The sequence below is a fragment of the Neomonachus schauinslandi genome, chromosome 5 (genome assembly GCF_002201575.2).
Source record: "Neomonachus schauinslandi chromosome 5, ASM220157v2, whole genome shotgun sequence".
In the NCBI taxonomy this organism is placed as follows: Eukaryota; Metazoa; Chordata; class Mammalia; order Carnivora; family Phocidae; genus Neomonachus; species Neomonachus schauinslandi.
Window position 1 is genome coordinate 169322640 of NC_058407.1, and position 16724 is coordinate 169339363.

Consider the following 16724-nt stretch of genomic DNA (forward strand, 5'->3'; position numbering starts at 1 on the left):
GCCCCCTCCCTTCTGTCGCCTCACTCCGGCGCTGGAGTCTCCACCCCCCCGGCGGGTTCTGATTAGCCACTTCCGACGCGTCTCGGGGCCGCGATTGGTCCGCCGGGTCCCTGAGCCCGTTCCCCTCCCCTTGAAGCGACTACGGCGGCTCCAAGGAGGGGGAGGGGGTAGGAGGGACGGCCGGTCCCGTCAGTCAGGCAGCGGGAGCCGCCGGGAGCGGATGGCGGCGGCGGTAGCGGCCCCACTCGCCGCCGGGGGTGAGGAGGCGGCGGCCACGACCTCTGTTCCAGGGTCTCCGGGTCTGCCCGGGAGCCGCAGTGCAGAGAGGGCCCTGGAGGAGGCCGTGGCCACCGGGACCCTGAACCTATCTAACCGGCGCTTGAAGCACTTCCCCCGGGGCGCGGCCCGCAGCTACGACCTGTCAGACATCACCCAGGCTGGTGAGTGCACCCGGCCCCGTACCCGGCAGGGACCCTCATTTGCATAGCCCCGCCCCTGGCTCGTTTCTCACCGGGCTCGAGAGTCTAGCCCGCCCCTTCACCTGACCGTCGGGGTTCTCGACCCCGCCGATTTGCATAAGCCTGCTACCTCCCCCTCCCCACTTTGAGAACTACCAGACAATGAACACATTTCTCGTTTGCACGGAATGCCCAGCGCCCCGGCCGAGCGTTGTGAGAATTCCCCGTCTTCTGCTTCTCTTTATTTGCGTATCTGCGCACCTGTAGAATGGTCCCGCCCCTCACCTGGTTGACTCATTTGCATGACCTCTTCAACCTCAGTTCTGATCGTTCTTTAAAGCAGCCCCCACGATCCCCTCTGAGGACTCCTTTCTCTTCCTCCACTTCGTCTCCCAGCTCTTTCCTCCCCATTCCACCGAGATCCGAGCAGCCTTAGGCCCCCCTCTTCCCTAGGATTTGCCCCTAACAACCTGGTGTTTCTGTTTACTGTGCTTGTTGTCCCGCCCCCTAAGGTCGCTGGCCTTCTCCACTCTTCACTCAGCTAGCCTATGGGAAAGAAGCAAATCTTCCACCTCCCCTAACGCTGTTCTCCTCAAGCTCTTCCACCTATTATCCCTGACCCCGGTATCCAAGACTCCTCCTTCTTGCGTGTGTGAGGTCACTATGGAGCCTGTGACCTCATAGGGACCCTAGAATTCCCATTTGAGCTTCTGTTTTCCCTAGGGGGAGGGGCTTGAGGCAGTTGCTGAAAGGAAGGAAATCTTATCTCCTGACTAGGAGTGTTGGGAAGCTAGAGACTGTCCCACTGCCCGTCCACTCCCCCACCCACAGATCCCTCCAATCATGCTCCCTCCTTCCTGGTGTCTCTTGCTGCCAGGGTGTGGGGGACTCTACCATGACAGGTGAGTCAGGCCTCAGCTGCTCAGGAGGCAACAACCTATGACCTTGGGCTGGCAGCTGGGGGGTGGAGATTGGGAGTGGGGAGGAGGACTGCATTCCCGAAGCCCCACCCTAGCCTAGCCCAGGGTGGGACTTGGGGCTGGGTGAGCGTCCTCCCATCCTCCGGATGACACTGCTCTGCGACAGCATGTAATTCTCCAGCAGGTGCCTCCTCACCTGCAAACACTCAAGTGGGCACAGGCACTCGCTTTCCTCCCCTGTTCTGGGGAGGACCAGTTTAAACCTCTCCACTTTTCTTGGGTTGCTGGGTAAACGCACTTGCCCACCATGCAGTGAGTGAGTTCAGGGAATGGATGAGCCCCAGGAGCCATTCCTCTCCCTCTCAGTCTCCCCCAGCCGCCTAACCCCAAGCTCCAGATTGACCTCAGCAGCTGTGTGACACTCGCCCGTCTGTTCCCTTTCCCCTCCCCCTTGCTTGTTTTTTGACAAAGACCAAATGTTATTCTTTACTTCCTTAGGGCTCTGCCTCTGTGAGTGGACTCCTGGGGAAAACTACCAAGAACTCCCTGGCCCCTCCCAGCTCCTACCCCCTCCCACCCTCCACCGCCAGCATTCCGGCTCAGGGTGCAGGCAGTTCTGAGTGAGCTAGTGTGTTGAAGCGGGAAAATCCCAGCTTCCGGAGGACCTCTTCCTGTCCTGCTCTCCACGCAGAAATCCTGAGTCCAGGTTGTAGGCCAGGTGGAATCTGTCTCATCCAGAACATTCTCCTCTGACCCCTCTCCCCAAGCAGAATGCTTATAGTTTGGGGTGGAAAAGGGAAGTGACAGTCAGTGTTGACCATACCCTGTCCTCTATACCTCCTTGCCCTCCAACCCAGACTAAACACTTGAACACTCTGCCAAATTATTTTGAGCCCTATCCTGCTTTCCCAACTCTTTTGCTCTGCATATTTCTTATTGCACAGGTCTCTGATATCCCCTGGACTCTGTTCCTTGGGGCCCCTGAAAGTAGGATGAATCCTGAGATGGCGGGGAGGGGCGGCTCTCGCAAAGGAGAAGTGCAGCTCATTCTCTTACAGACCACATCCTGTGCCTCCTGTGCCCTGCCTCCTCCAGCCTGGGCTCCCTTCCGCTCCTAGCTTTTGCCCCCACCACTGCTTAGCCCATCTTGTCCTCCACCCCCTTCATCCACAGCATGCGTGCACACACACGCACATTTGTAGATGCAGGGAGAGCAGGCGGGTGGAGGGCCAACGTAGGAGGACTGCATCTGGCCGTCTCACCCTCTCCGGAACTTGGTCTTCTCCCTTGACGGGTGTTCTCTCTTTGCATACCAGGGCTGTGAGCAGAGAGGGAGAAAAAGGGAGGCCTGGTACATCAGGCTGTCATCCGCCCTGGTAAACATAGGGCCCACCAGAGACAGAACCTGACAGATTGTTTCTACTCCATTTCCTGTCATGAGACTCATTTCCTTTGGGGATATACCCCAGCTTCCCTCCCATCAGCTTTTGCTCACCCCTTCCTGGGGAGGGCTGCCTAAGAAGCTCACCCAAGTTCTATTGCCAGGGACATCCCCCTGCAGGCCCTGGGCCCCTCCCAGTGCAGGTGAGGAGAGAAAACAGAAACCCAGGCTTGCAGAGCTCTGAACGGTTAGTGTCCCCAGACTGGCAGAAACCCCAGGCCTGACTCCTTTCATTGGAGTAGCAAGCGACCACTTGAGATAAGGGGTGGTCATAGGCTTTACCCTCCCTACTTCCCTCCCCGTTTCTCACCCACACCAAGACACAGGCAAAAGAGCTGAGCACCTAAAGCCTGGGTCAGTAAGAGAGGAAGTAGAGGAAGGCCAGTGGGGCTGGAAGAGGGTGGGAAGGAGGCCAGTCCTGAAGAAGGTGTATCCGGATGGGAGGGACCTGAGGACTCCAGCTCCCACCTCCAGCTTGGTCAGCTCGCCTTCCCCTCCTGGTCCTTGGGAGTCTATTCCTTCACAGACCCTTGGACCTGGCTTGCTGATCCCAGGGGCTGATGAAGAACCGTTGTCCAGTGTGTCAGGAGCCTTACTTATTCTCTAGAGCCAGACTCTAATGACCCTTGGCTTCTTCCCTGTTTTGAAAAGAGGTTGAGGCTGGGGACAAGGCCCCCAAGGAGGGACGGAAGAGGGATGAGCTTTCTCAGTGGTCTCCCCGGGGGGCTTACCATATTCTTATCTCGAGCCTCCCGGCCCATTACTTTGCTGTTTTCTTTGGAGCACCAGCCTTCTCCATAGAACAGCAGGAACCACAAGAGTTCTAGAAGCCAGTCACCCTTTCCAGGGTAGTCCTTCATTTGTGTATTTGAAGGTGATGGTCATGGTTTGTCCTCCTAAGTCTGAACTTCTCCAGCCCAGTGACCCTACGGCCTTTGCTGTCCTGTTAATGCTTGGAATGTGCTCGGTTTTGCAGAAAGCTTTGTTCTCTCCAAGAGCCCAGGTTTATAGGCCTGACTCTTTAGGTCCAATGGGGAGGCGGGTGGCTGGCAGCTGGCTCTGGGAAAGTTCCGGGCCCTCCTGTCCGGGACTGGGCCTGTCCACAGCTCTCCCCTGACACTTGCTCCTAGACCTGTCCCGGAACCGGTTCCCTGAGGTGCCGGAGGCAGCATGCCAGCTGGTGTCCCTGGAGGGCCTGAGCCTCTATCACAATTGCCTGAGATGCCTGAACCCAGCCTTGGGGAATCTCACAGCCCTTACCTACCTCAACCTCAGGTAGGGAGGCACGGCCGGCCAGGGGCAGGGAGGGGGGAGCCCCAAGTCCCAGCACACGGTACCCTGAGTGCTCCTCCCAGAGCCCTGAAAAGAGGAGTGCCCTGGGGACTGAGCCCCATGCTTTTCTCCCTTCCATAGCCGAAACCAGCTGTCATCGCTGCCACCCTACATCTGCCAGCTGCCCCTGAGGGTGCTCATTGTCAGCAACAACAAACTGGGAGCCCTGCCTCCCGACATCAACGCCTTGGGAAGCCTGCGGCAGCTTGTGAGCACAGGGAGCAGAGCAAGAAGAGGGGCTGTTGAGCCAGGCACCAGGGGCCTTTGGGGAGTTTGGGGACGGGGGGGACCAAAGCAGGTTGCCAGAGACCAGAGGCAGTTTCTGATGCCCCTGGTCTTGTGGCTCCTGCCCTACTTCTTTCCTCATTGCAGGATGTGAGCGGCAATGAGTTGCAGGCCCTCCCGGCAGAGCTATGTAGCCTCCCTTCCCTGCGGGACCTCAGTGTGCGCAGGAACCAGCTCAGCACCCTGCCCGATGGTGAGGAGAATGAAGATCTGGGCGGGGCGGGGGGGGAGGCGTGTGTATGTCTACACTGGAGAAGTCACAAAGACTCTTCACAGAACATCACTGTCTAGGTGCCCAGGGTTTTGCCGTGTATAAAGCAAACTAAATTATTTGTGCTTGACCAGCAACCCTCTGAGGCTGGCAAGTCATGGGTTATTAGCTCTATTTTCACAAATGAGGAGGCACAGAAAGGAGAGTGGGTGTGTTGGCACCCTGTAAAATCCCAAGGTTGGAAGGGGCCTTTGGGGTCACCCAGGGTCATCACTCACCCAGTGGGAGCTCTCAGGCACCTGAGTCAGATGATGCCCTGTGCCTCCTCCCCCAAAGATTCTGAGTCAGTGGAGCCATGAGCTGGAGCCCAAGCAGCCCCCAACCCCATTTTAACGAGGCAATTGTGATCCACTCTGACATTTGATAGTCTCTGCTCCAAAGTAGGCCCCCCCTTCCCTTATTCAGCCAGCATTGTTGTGTGCATCCTGTGTTTTAGGTGGGGGTCAGGCAGATGTGAATGATGTCACTTACACCTGGGGCCAACTCTGAAAATGTATGGGCTTCATGGGGAGAGACAAGTGGAGGGATGTGCTAGAACAGGACACGGCAAGAGCTGCGGGAGCTAGAGGGAGCATCTGCTCAGGGAGCTTGAGGAAGACTTCTCCCCAGAGGCGTGGCAGGAGCTGACCTGTGAAGGAAAGTTCTCCTTCCTTCTGCATCCCAGGCAGAGGAAACCCATGTGCAAAGCATGTGGGTGGGAGCCAGGGCCAGGTGGGAAGGACCGGAGCCCTGCTCATCTTGGTTTTAGAGAACAAGAGAGGGGAGTCAGGTGGTCACCCATTTTCTCTGGGCTCCCCCTAGTCCTACTCTGGCCCTTTTGCCTTTGAAGTCGGTAGCAGTGTAAACAAGCATTTAATCAGGGTGCTCTCTGGGCCATAAGAGAGACCCTAGCAAAATGCCCTGGGGACACAGAGGAAGGAGCAGTGAATTCTAACCTGAGTGTCTGGAAAGATTTCATGGAGGAGGCAACACTTGAGCTGAACTTTGAAAGATGGTCACAAAAATGAGTGTCCCAGCTGAGCAAACAGCATGTGGAAAGGTCCAGAAGCCGAGGGGTTGGAGGGTTGTCTGATGTGGTGTGAGGGTGGGTAGTGAGATGGGAAATGTGGACCAAGCCAGATCATGAACACCTTGACCATGCTGGGCCAGGGAGTGGTGAGTGTTATTCTGTGTCTCTAGTCATCACTCATCCAACTGTGCAAGTTTGAGAAGTAGAAAAAGGCACCCTTTCCTGTGGGTGGGCACAACCTTGCCTGGGGTGGGAAGGGCTTAGCCAGTAAAGTTCGGGTGGGATTGCAGGCCCCTCCTGCCTAGGTGCATTTGTGCAGGGCACAGTCCGCTCACCCTCAGCAGCCTCGGCTGCAAGTCACGGAAGGTGTTTGAGCCGTGAAATGTCGCAGTTTGGTTTGGGTCTTGTGATGGTCACTTGGGGATGAAGGAACGGTTGAAGTACGGAGTGGGCAGGGTGGGGCAGAGGAGAGAAGCACATGACATGGGCAGGAGCTCAGGGAGGGGAGGCCTGGAGGTGGGCCCGATTTGAGCGGAAGGGAAGAGGGAGGTTGTTCCTGGGGAGTGCCCACAGCCAGCTAGGCCAGAGGACGTGGTGGACCCAAGGGTGGCAAGTGGGCTAGAGCAGAGGGCAGAGGAAGTGAGCACAAGGCCCCACCCTTGGGCAGGCTCCTGACTCTTCCCTCACCCACCCCCAGAGCTGGGGGATCTTCCTCTTGTCCGCCTGGATTTCTCCTGTAACCGTGTCTCCCGCATCCCGGTCTCCTTCTGCCGCCTCAGGCACCTGCAGGTCATTCTGCTGGACAGCAACCCCCTGCAGAGCCCACCGGCTCAGGTGAGGGGTGGATTTGGGCTGGACCATGGGGACAGGGCTGAGAATGGGTAGGAGTTGGGAGATGAGTCCCTTTAGTAGCCAAGCAGGATCTGGGGGAGCCCCCTTCGCTTCCCTTAACCCCTACCATGTGCCTCCTTATACCTAGATCTGCCTGAAGGGGAAACTTCACATCTTCAAGTACTTGTCAACAGCAGCTGGGCGGCGTGGGGCGTCTGCACTGGGGGACCTGGCCCCTTCCCGCCCCCCGAGTTTCAGTCCCTGGTAAGTCCCAAGTGGGAAGGAAGGAAGCCCCTGGTTACTGACTGCCCCTTCCTGGCAGCACGGACTCCATGGTTTTCGGTGGGAAGATGAGAGGGGTTGCTGCCCGGTACTGGACTGACTAGCTCTCCCTGGCGGCACCAGCCCTGCTGAGGACTTATTTCCGGGACGTCGGTACGACGGCGGGCTAGACTCGGGCTTCCACAGCGTTGACAGTGGCAGCAAGAGGTGGTCTGGAAATGAGGTAAGGGCCTCCTTGCCATGAGACATTGGGGGGTCTCAGCCCCCCGGGGGGGGAGAACCTCTGAGTCAGGACCCTTTGCTTGGTGCCCCTGAATATCAGAGTGACAGTTGGTGTCTGGAGTGGTCTTCTTCCCTTGCCCGGGTATCTCAGGGAGGGGCTGGCTCAACAGCAGACCCCAAGGGCATGAACCCCATGAACCCCCAGCACCACAGAGCAGCGCTCTCCCATTTTTGCATTTCTAGTCAACAGATGAATTTTCGGAGTTGTCCTTCCGGATCTCGGAGCTGGCCCGGGAGCCTCGGGGGCCCAGGGAGCGGAGGGAGGATGGCTCTGGTGAGTGGTGGGGTCAGGGTAAGGGGGCTGGGGTCATGGACGAGTGCCTGGAGGCCCCCAGTGCTTGCTGACATGCCCTGGCCTCCCCAGCTGACGGAGACCCTGAGCAGATTGACTTCATTGACAGCCACGTGCCTGCGGAGGACGAGGAGCGAGGCGCTGCTGAGGTGAGGGTCCCAGGGCTGGTGCACGTGCCCTGGGGGGGAGGGAGGGAGCCGGCGCAGGCTTGGGGGCGGGGGGGGGGGGGGGAACCCTCCCTCGACCCCTCTGCTGCTCTTCCCTTAGGAGCAGCGGCCGCCAGAGTTAAGCCCTGCGGCAGGGGACGCCGAGAAGGCACCCAGCAGCAGGTACCCCAGAGCGCCCTGAGCCAGCACCTCCTCCCGCTACGCCATCCCCCTGGACCCTCCCTCCTCTCCCCTGACCTGGCTCTGCCTCACAGTCCTGCCTCTCCCCTCAGGCGGGAGGAGCCGGCGGGGGAGGAGCGGCGGCGCCCCGACACCTTGCAGCTGTGGCAGGAGCGGGAGCGGCGGCAGCAGCAGCAGCAGCACAGTGGGGTGTGGGGGGCCCCCAGGAAAGACAGGTGTGGGCAAAGGGGCAGGGTGGGGGGGGCCTGGAAATGAGTGGGAATGAGCCCTCGTAAGCTCCTCTGCCCCTCGGGGTTGGCGGGTCCCCTGCCTGCGCTCTGGCCCCACACGGCCTTCATTTTCCAGTGTTCTGAAGCTGGGGGTCAGGGCTGCTGGTGGAGGTGCTGCGTCCATTCAGGCCGCCTACAAGTATGTGTCCCCCCAGACCCACCTCCCCGAGCGCTGTCCCCGCACACCGTCCCCTGCCCCTCCCCTCTGATTCGCTCTCTGTCGCTCCTCAGCGGCATGCCTAAGTCCAGTGCCACCCAGCTGGGCGCTTCAGGAGGGCAGGGAGCCCCTGCCCCCGCCCCCGCCCCCCAGGAGCCCCTTCCTGCAGCTGGACCAGGTGGGACAGGGACTGGGGGAAGGGGAGGGGGGACTGTGTAGGTGAGGGGGTGGCTGGGGCCTGCTGGCCTGAGGGAAGGTGGGACTCTGAGGGGTGTCTTTTCTCACCTGTCCCTGGCTCTGGCCCCCAGCAATGGTGCCTGCTTCCCGGCCACTTGGCTCCATTCAGAGACCAAACAGCTTCCTCTTCCGTTCTTCCTCTCAGAGTGGTTCAGGTGGGTTTCCCCTGTCCCCAGTGCTAACCCAGCCCTCACCCCTGGGCTGTGGACACCCCTTCTGGCCTGGGAGTTCTCTAGTCTATTGTCCCTTTGTGTTGAAACTCCCATAAGCACAAAGGCAGGAGATGTGGGTGCCAGACACGGCAGGTGCTAAGAGACGGCCCACATTCCTCTTCCTTCTCCAGGCCCTTCCTCACCAGACTCTGTCTTGAGACCTCGGCGATCCCCCCAGCTTCTCGATGAGAAGGAGGTGATGGCACAGCTGCGCCCGGTAAGAGAGGTGGGATCTGGGGGGCAGGGCGGGGTGGGGGGTTGGGGGCTGCGCTCGGCCTCCTCAAGTTTCCTGGCTTCCCGCCGCACCCCGTGGGTGCTTCCACTGAGGACACAAGGGGCGGGCAGGAGTCCCCACTGACCCCGACCCCTCCCCCCACCCTCCTGCCTCCCAGGTTCTCGAGTCAAAGCTGCAGCGGCCCCTGCCTGAGGACCTGGCAGAGGCTCTGGCCAATGGGGTCATCCTTTGTCAGCTGGCCAACCAGCTGCGGCCCCGCTCCGTGCCCTTCATCCACGTGCCGTCACCTGCTGTGGTCAGTTGGGTCCCAGGGCGGGAGGTAGGGGATGGGACAGAGGACTGCTGGGGCCTCGCCCTTACTCTCTTCTCTTTTTCCTTTCTCGCCCTCCCCCAGCCAAAACTTAGTGCTCTCAAGTCTCGGAAAAATGTGGAGAGTTTCTTAGAAGCCTGTCGAAAAATGGGGGTGCCTGAGGTATGGGGGGGTATGTTCTCGGGAGCCCAGGGCTGGTCCCTACTATAAAGAGTGGCGACGTTCTGGGCTCAGCTGAGCACTCCGCGTGGGTGGCAGGGTTCCATTCACAGGGGTATCTGCTCCCCAGAAGGAAGCATGTCCTCAAGTCCCTGTCCTGCACGTCTCCCTGCCCTGCATGCCTCCCTTCCCTGCACTCCGCATGTTGGCGTGGCTCAGGCCCTGGCACGTGAGGGCAGGGGGTGGGAAGGATTGTCTTGCTGCTGCTGCTGACGTCTGCTCTTTGTCCTTGTCCATCTGTCCCTACTCTCCCTTCCCAGGCTGACCTGTGCTCGCCCTCGGATCTCCTCCAGGGCACCGCCCAGGGGCTGTGGACCACCCTGGAGGCTGTGAAGCGGGTGGGGGGCAGGGTCCCCCCGCCCCTCTGGCCCCCCTCTGGTCTGGGCGGCTTCATCCTCTTCTACGTGGTCCTCATGCTGCTGCTCTATGTAGTCTACACTCGGCTCCTGGGTTCCTAGGACCTGAAGTCACCCTTTCTCCCCGCCCCCATTGCCCTATTTCTATTTATGACTCCTTTGCGACCCCGGTCCCTACCAGTGGTGCCTTCAGCCCCTACCAAAGACACTAGTGAACCCCCTCCCCGCACAAACACTGACCTCAGAGGCCCCACTCTGGTGCACCCAGACCCTGGGCCCCCAGCCTCTGGCCACCCTCCTGTAGCCCCTTCCCTTCCCTCACTTCTCAGTGCTGATGGTGCCTTCATTCCCTCCAGGCCCTGCTCCCTCGGAGGGCAGATCTCAACCTTCCTCCTTGTGCTGTCCCCCTACCGTCCCCCCACTGTTATGGGGAGCTAAATTATCTATATTTTGTAGAGAGAACTCTATATTTGTAGGGGATACAGGGGCCCAGGCTGGGTCCCTGTCTCTGTGTATAAATTGTACAGACCGTGGCCGCCTCTGTGTGTGTGTGTTTGCGTCTGCTCCTGCCGTGGCCAGGCCCAGCCCTGGCCGTGCCCCTGGGGCTCTGTTTGTCAGCCTGCCTGTTCCAGCATTTCCCTCTGGAAATGACAGGTCTCTCCTACCCTGAGCCTTGGCCCCCTGTGTCATCGCCCTTCTGTTACCTACTGGCAGCTTCCTTGCATCTCGTTTGCCCCCAAGCCGTGTCCAGGGTGCCCCTGACCTTTGCCACCTCCACCCGAAGGGCCATCCTGTCAGCCCTGTTTGCCCAGGCTTCTTCAGGGTTTCTCCCACCCTGCCCTCTGAGAAGGGCAGGGAAGCCAGAGAACAAGGTGACATGGGGAACTTAACCCGGGCCCCTCCCCCCAGGAGTCCCTGTGCCAGCCCCATCACATCTTGGAAGAGGAGGGGGCCCCGGGAAGGGGCCTCCCCTACATCGCTGCTGTCATCCACGCACTGCTGGAACGGCCATAGGGGTCGAGGTGGGGGCGCAGGGCTCCGACCCCGCCGGGAACCCAGGAACAGAGAAGACAGCCGCGCCCCGCCTCTGCTCCCTAGCAATGACTCTGGTGAGGGCGGCCTCCGGCTTGGCCCTGTTCCTTGGGCGCCCCTCCGCCCGCCCGAGGGGTTGGAAGCCGGCCGGCCCAGCGAGGCGCCTGGCCGCATCTGGGTGTGGCCGAGGGTCTGGGATAGAAGACGGGCGGCGGATGTTGTGTCAAGTGCAATAAAGAAGAAGCCGGACCCTCCAGGCTGCCCCTCGGGGGGTGTGTGTGTGTGTTTGTGTGTGTGTGTGTGTGTGTGTGTGTGTGTCCGTCTGCGGATGAATGCGGTGCGCCGCGGGCAAGGAGGCGCCTCCGCCTCGTCCGCGCCGGGGTTCTGCAGCTGGCCGCGGCGGGGCGCCACTCTTCCGTGTGGGACGGCGGCGGCGCGCGGACCCCGCCAACCCCGCCGCCAGGGGGCGCCCGCGAGACCCCGGCGGGAGCGCGCGCCACGTGGCCCGGAAACGCGCTGGGCGCCGGCGTGGTCGCGAGGCCCTGAGAGGTGGGCCGGCGACGTGGGCTCGTGGGGCGAGAGGGCGGGCCGCTGCGGGAGGTGGGGGCCGCGAGGGGCCGCGAGGGGCCGCGTGGGGCCGGGAGGAGGAGGTGGGAGGTGCGGGCGGCGCGGGCGGCGCGGACGGCGCGGACGGCGTGGACGCGGGGCACAGAGCTGCTGCCCCGCGCGGCCCTCCCCTCCCCCAGACGCGGCATGTTGCCCCGGCCGCCTCGGCTGTGGGACGCGGGCAAAGAGCAGGCGCCCGAGGAACAAGGCCCCTCGGCGGGCAGTGACCCCGGCGAGGCCTGGACCTCTGGAGAGGAAGCCCTGGGGGAGCCAGGAACTCCCCCACAGGACAGGTGAGGGACTCCGCCGCAGGGAAGTCCGACAGGGGGCCCACCGTGTGAGGAGGTCTCCGTCGCCCACGTTGAGGAACGGGTGTGCTAAACTCCCTGCCCCAGGCCCCCTGGGCTCTGCCTCAGAGATAGCCCGGGAGGCTGTGAGGGGTGCACCTCAGTACCTCCCCCTCCCAGCCCGCAGCCCCGGTCCCGAAGGCCTTCCTGGAGTCGGAGAGAGCAGCTGCTGCCCCGGGCCCCCCCAGGCCTGGCTGCCGAGCGGTCCCCGGGAGCCCCAGGTAGGCACAGGCCTTGCTGCCTCTACCCGCCCCCCCCCCCGCCCCCCACCTAGACACCTTTCCACCGACTCCTGAGCCTGTTTTAATCTCTTCAAGTGTTCCCCCCCAGTTGCTCTTCTCCCCCAGATGGCCTGGGAGGTGGCTCCCTCAAGGATGACTGTGCTAGCCCCATGGGACCCCCACTACAAGGCTAGAGCAGGACCTCGGCTGGTGTGGGTGAGTCGGGAGTATCTCCGGCTCTGGCCTTGGGATGGGGCAGGGGTGCCCTGGGAGGGGACCGAAGCTCCAGTGATCTTTCCTGCCCCTTCCACAGGGGCCCAGCTGTGCGTCAGGCGCCTCCTTCTCCGGCCGGACCTTGTGTCATCCCTCATTCTGGCCGCTGTATGAGGCAGCCCCAGGCCGGGACCTCAGGCCCCTGGCCCCAGCCACAGGGCATCAGAAGGGAGAGCATGCGCCCAGGAATGCAGGTACTTTGCTTGGCCACCCCCCACCTCCCCACACGCCCCCCCACCCCTCACCCCCACCCCGGCTCTGGAGGTGCCCTGCATGAGCTCGCCGGGGAACCAGTGCAGCCCTCGCTGGTGTGGGAACCGCAGCCTGCTGCCCTACCAGCTTGTCTTCTCCAGGGTTCCCAGTGATGTGCCACGAAGATGTCTTTCTGTCAGACCCGCTGCTGCCGTCTGGGCAGCGTGTCCCCCTGTACCTGTCAGAGGCCTCTCAGCAGGTGAGTGCAGTTCCTGCCCTGGCCTCACGCTAGTCCTCCTGCAGGGCTTTGGAGGAGACACTTCTCCCTTCTCTCTTCTCAGGTCATGGGCTCTCTGAAGCTGCTGCTCCCACCTCCTATCATGTCTCCCTGGGTCCTCCGCACCCCATCCCCGGGCTGCTCCACTGCCTGGCTCAGTGGGCCTGAGCTGATCGCCCTCACTGGCCTCCTGCAGATGAGCCAGGGGGCTCCGAGACCTGCCTCCCCCGGGGCTCCCACGCCCCCTGCTGGCCCCCCAGACCCTGTATCTGACCACCCAGGCCCCAGTGGCAGCCCCAGCTGTTCTCATTGCACTGACCCATCTGTCCCACGAACCCCAGATGCCCACTGAACATAGCTCTTCTGTGGGCAGAGTGGGGTCCCCTACTCCCCCAGGCAGGTTCTGTTGACAATAAAGCAGTGTTTTGGTTTGCAAACAGGCTCCTTGTAGCAAGTGAGTAGCAGAGTGGGGCATGGAGACAGGGATGGGGTCTCTTCTTCTACATGGCTTAGGCTGTCCTCCCCTCAAATTCTCGTTACTCATTGGTCACCCTTGCAGCGGGGCAGGGGAACCCATGGACCTAAGACCTTTCCATGCAGACCAAGCAGGACCACTTTAATAGGGCATAGGGTGGGGGTGGGGGTCCACAGTACAGTATGTGGAAGACAAGTATATGGAAGCAAGAAGTCCATCAACTCCACCAGGCTCCAGAGAAGGGAGGATTGTGTGAACACATGGCTGGCACTGGAAGAGGGAAATTAGGGAGGAAGGGAGCGGCACAGCACTTTGGGGAAGCAGTAGAGGTAAGATACCTGGTACTTCAGCCTTCTTGCTCTGGCGCCCTGGGGCGGGGACTGGTTCTTAGGCCTCGAGGAGACATAAGGCAAGGCCCTGCAGGTGCGGGGTGGGGAGGAGCAGGTCCATGTGGGACAAGTCGTTGGAGGCGGGGTCAGGGGCCAAGGCTGACCTGAGGCTCTGGAGTGATGCTGCAGGAACTCTGCCAGGAAAGAAAGGATCGGGGCTTTGGCTGAGGAAGCCTGGAGTTCGTAGGGGTTTGTGGATGGGAAGGGGGGAGGGTGGTTCTAGAACTTTCTCCCTTAAAAGAATCGAGTTTCTTGGGGAGCCTTTCCTGAAGAATCTCCAGGTACACATCTGGAAGGGGTGGAGTGGGCAGCAGGCCCTAAGGGGGCAACTCAGAGCTTCTGCAAGTTGCAGGTCCTAGGGGGCCTTCGAGCCCCTCTACTTTGGGAACAGGTCGCGGGAAGGCATTCATAACTTTGCCCTGTTTTCTCCCCTCCTCCCCATCCATCCCTCAGCTAGACAGGGCGGGGCTGCCCACATCTCACCGGAGCCTCTCTGAGGTTCTGGAACTCGATGCAGGCATAGCTGTGCTGGCGGTTCCTGCTGGCCCCGGGGGCGTCGCCTGGAGCCTCCAGCGGAGGGATCAGGTCCAGGTCCACGTAGTTGAGGTGGCCGTTGGGGGGTTCTTGTATGGCAGTGCCCATTCCTAAGTAGTCCGGGGCCACGTACTTGATGCACACGTACTCCCCTGCTACCTCTGAGGGCGGCTGCAAGGAGGAATGAGCCCCTGCTGGTCCCCAACGTTCCCCGATGCTGCGGCGGGGGCCTTGGAAGGAAGGTCCAGGCTCCCCAGCCCCGAGCTTATAGAAACAGGGCAGGGAGCTCGAGGACAAGGACCCTGGCGGAAAGCGGCTCATGGGCACGTATTCGGTGCCCCCGCAACCTTGGAGCGGGTAGTGGGGAGCTGCGGGGGCAGAGGCCGCAAGGCGAGGGGGTGCCATCACCATGTAGCCACCTGCTTCGCCACCCCCCATGGGCTCGTAGTCGCTCCGGGCTCCCATGGCTACGTAGCCCCCTCCCCGCTCCAAGCCCTCGGGCTGCGAGGCTGCGGTCGCCCGCATCCGGAGGGCTGCTTTCCCCCTTCTCTCCGCCAGGCCCCTGCAATGGCTCTGGCCGCTTGACTGGGCTGCCGAGGCCAGGGTTGCATAAGGTTGGGAGGCGGAGGCTCTGTAAGCGCTTGGCGGGGGATCCCTTGGCAGTGGCTTAGCCTTGCCACCGGCACCGCCATCCCCGAGTCGCTTCATGGCGGCCAGTACGGTCTCGTGAATGCTTTGGGCCACCTCGGCGTCGGGCGCCTGTAGCCACAGCTCCCCGGGACCCGTGGGCGCCGAGCGGCCGAGCTCCAGGAAGAAGAAAGAGTCTGCGTGGCCGCAGCGGCGCACACTGAGCAGGGACAGGCGCAGGGCGGGCGGCGGCGAAGCCTGGGTGTCCCCAGAGCCTGTGCCCTTGGGCTTCCGCAGCAGGCTCAGCACCCCCGAACCCAGGCACAGGCGGTAGCCGCCGCTGCCCAGGCCTCGTGTTCGCCCCAATCCCTTGGGCCGCAGTGTCACGGGCCAGACGTCCTGCAATGGAGCGAGAATCCAGGCGCCGGGGTCCTCGTGGAAGCTGGGACCTGAGGAGACAGGGGGCTGGTCACAGGGGCTCCTGGGCCGGGGGGTTGGAGTCACTGTGCCGCGGGAACTAAACACGTGTAAACGCCTCATGTTTGAACTTGATTTCGGAGACTTAGGGGGAGGGACGACCCACAATAAACTAAACTCGCGATCACCCAAGCCCCGGCTCCCGCCCCCCCTTCCGCCGCCCCGGCTCCGGCTCCGCCCGCCCGGGGCTCGGGCCTCACCGGCGGCCGCGCGCGCCTCGAGCAGGGCGCTGTACCACGCCTGCTGCTCCGCCTCGCAGGCCGCCGCCACGCCCAGGCTGCGGTCGCGCGTGTACAGGACGATCAGGTGGCGCTGGCGCGCGTCCACGCGCTTGCTGATGGTGCACGCACCCGCCAGGCTCACGGTGAGCTTGGGCGGCGCTCGGCCGGCGCGGAACTTCTTCTCGCTCTCGTAGCACTCGAGGCGCGGCGGGTCGGCGCGGAGCACGAAGAAGCGGCGGCGCTGGGACTTCTGCTTCCGCAGGTGGCCGCAGAGCCGCACGTCAGCGGGACAGCCCCAGGGCCGCGGCAGAACCAGGGGCACGCCGGCCGGCTCGGACTCCGGGGCCGCCGGGGGGCCACCGCCTCCGGGCTTCATCCCGGGCCAAAGGCAATGTAGTGGCCAGAGTAGGGGCTGAGACTCAGCAGAGGTGGGGTGGAGGTGGCGGTCTCCGGGGAGGGGGACAGCGTCCTGACAGGTTGCCACCCGTCTTGATGCCCAGCGTCTCACCCCTGCTCCGGACTTGAAGTTTGGGGCAGAGGGTCTGCGGTGGCCCCTCGCTGCGCGCAGCGTGTGCCCCAGTGACTGCCCGGTGGCTGGCGACACGCGGGGCTCCAGCGGCCTTCTCCAAGGCTCGACCCCAGCCGGCTCCCCGCGCCTCTGGTCGCCTCCTGACCCCTCCCTCCCTCTGCCTCTGCCGACTGTTCCAGAGTCCCCACCCCGCGGGGTTAACCCTCGCGCGCCCCGGGCCGCTGGACATCGGGCCGTGGGAGTGAAGTCTGATTGGGAAAGTCTGGGAGAGGCGGCCTCCTCCCCACCCCAAACACCCCTGGGCTGGGATCGCAGGGGCGGGGAGTGTGTGGGCGTCTCCACGGATCTGAGCTGACTGCTAAGGGAGCAGCGAAGTGAGGCCAACGTGAGTGGAACTGGGTCGGGAGTCCGCAGTCCTGGCGATTATGGGACGGCCCTTACCGCGGCGCCGCCACTTCCCACTCTAGGCGTCCAGCCCCTGTGTTCCCAGCCCCCCCCCCCCCCCCAGTGGTTCTATACTCTTCCTTCCCAAGCCAGCCTAGTTGCCAGGGCCACCAAGCATTGGGCTGTGCTGATTTCAGAAGAGCTGGAGGTTCAGGTTCTCTCTGGGTTGAGGGTGATAGGAGGGGTCTTCAGGTAAGTTAGCCACCAGAAATCGTCAAGAGACCACTGAAGGAGAACCTGTGACAAAACCATCTCTCAGGGGCACTTCCCTCTCACTGCCCTCAGCCCCTTCTCACCACCACTGTCCAAAAAGGCTATTAGAGGTGCAGACTCTC

At 62.3% G+C, this 16724-nt stretch overlaps 3 protein-coding genes across 6 annotated transcripts; 2 read left to right on the forward strand and 1 right to left on the reverse strand.

Moving 5' to 3' along the window:
* Positions 1-179: 179 nt before the first annotated feature.
* Positions 180-10981, forward strand: LRCH4 (leucine rich repeats and calponin homology domain containing 4). Of its 4 annotated transcripts, none has more exons than XM_021680078.2 (18): positions 180-440; positions 3950-4094; positions 4233-4359; positions 4524-4629; positions 6414-6550; positions 6696-6811; positions 6953-7052; positions 7295-7385; positions 7476-7552; positions 7671-7732; positions 7843-7965; positions 8096-8158; positions 8251-8354; positions 8485-8568; positions 8757-8842; positions 9018-9155; positions 9255-9332; positions 10655-10981. In XM_021680078.2, exons 1-18 carry the CDS (start codon positions 221-223, stop codon positions 10757-10759), a joined length of 1962 nt encoding a protein of 653 aa, XP_021535753.1. In that variant the 5' UTR covers positions 180-220; the 3' UTR covers positions 10760-10981. The 4 variants fall into 4 exon arrangements, with proteins under 4 accessions (XP_021535753.1, XP_021535750.1, XP_021535751.1 ...); XM_021680075.2 differs by lacking the exon at positions 10655-10981 and adding an exon at positions 9650-10278; XM_021680076.2 differs by lacking the exon at positions 10655-10981 and adding an exon at positions 9650-10272 and having other exon boundaries at positions 7677-7732.
* Positions 10982-11494: 513 nt separating this feature from the next.
* SAP25 (Sin3A associated protein 25) lies at positions 11495-13045 on the forward strand. The gene is made up of 6 exons (XM_021680029.1): positions 11495-11676; positions 11851-11951; positions 12061-12167; positions 12265-12418; positions 12578-12675; positions 12758-13045. Exons 1-6 carry the CDS (start codon positions 11531-11533, stop codon positions 13043-13045), a joined length of 894 nt encoding a protein of 297 aa, XP_021535704.1. The 5' UTR covers positions 11495-11530.
* A 1325-nt stretch (positions 13046-14370) lies between these two features.
* LOC110571849 (insulin receptor substrate 1-like) lies at positions 14371-15792 on the reverse strand (the record flags this gene model as incomplete). The annotated part of the gene is made up of 2 exons (XM_021680031.1): positions 15378-15792; positions 14371-15167 (listed from the first exon to the last, which is right to left on the reverse strand). Coding segments are annotated over exons 1-2 (1212 nt in total), but the record flags the coding sequence as incomplete, so codon positions are not given.
* Positions 15793-16724: the final 932 nt, after the last annotated feature.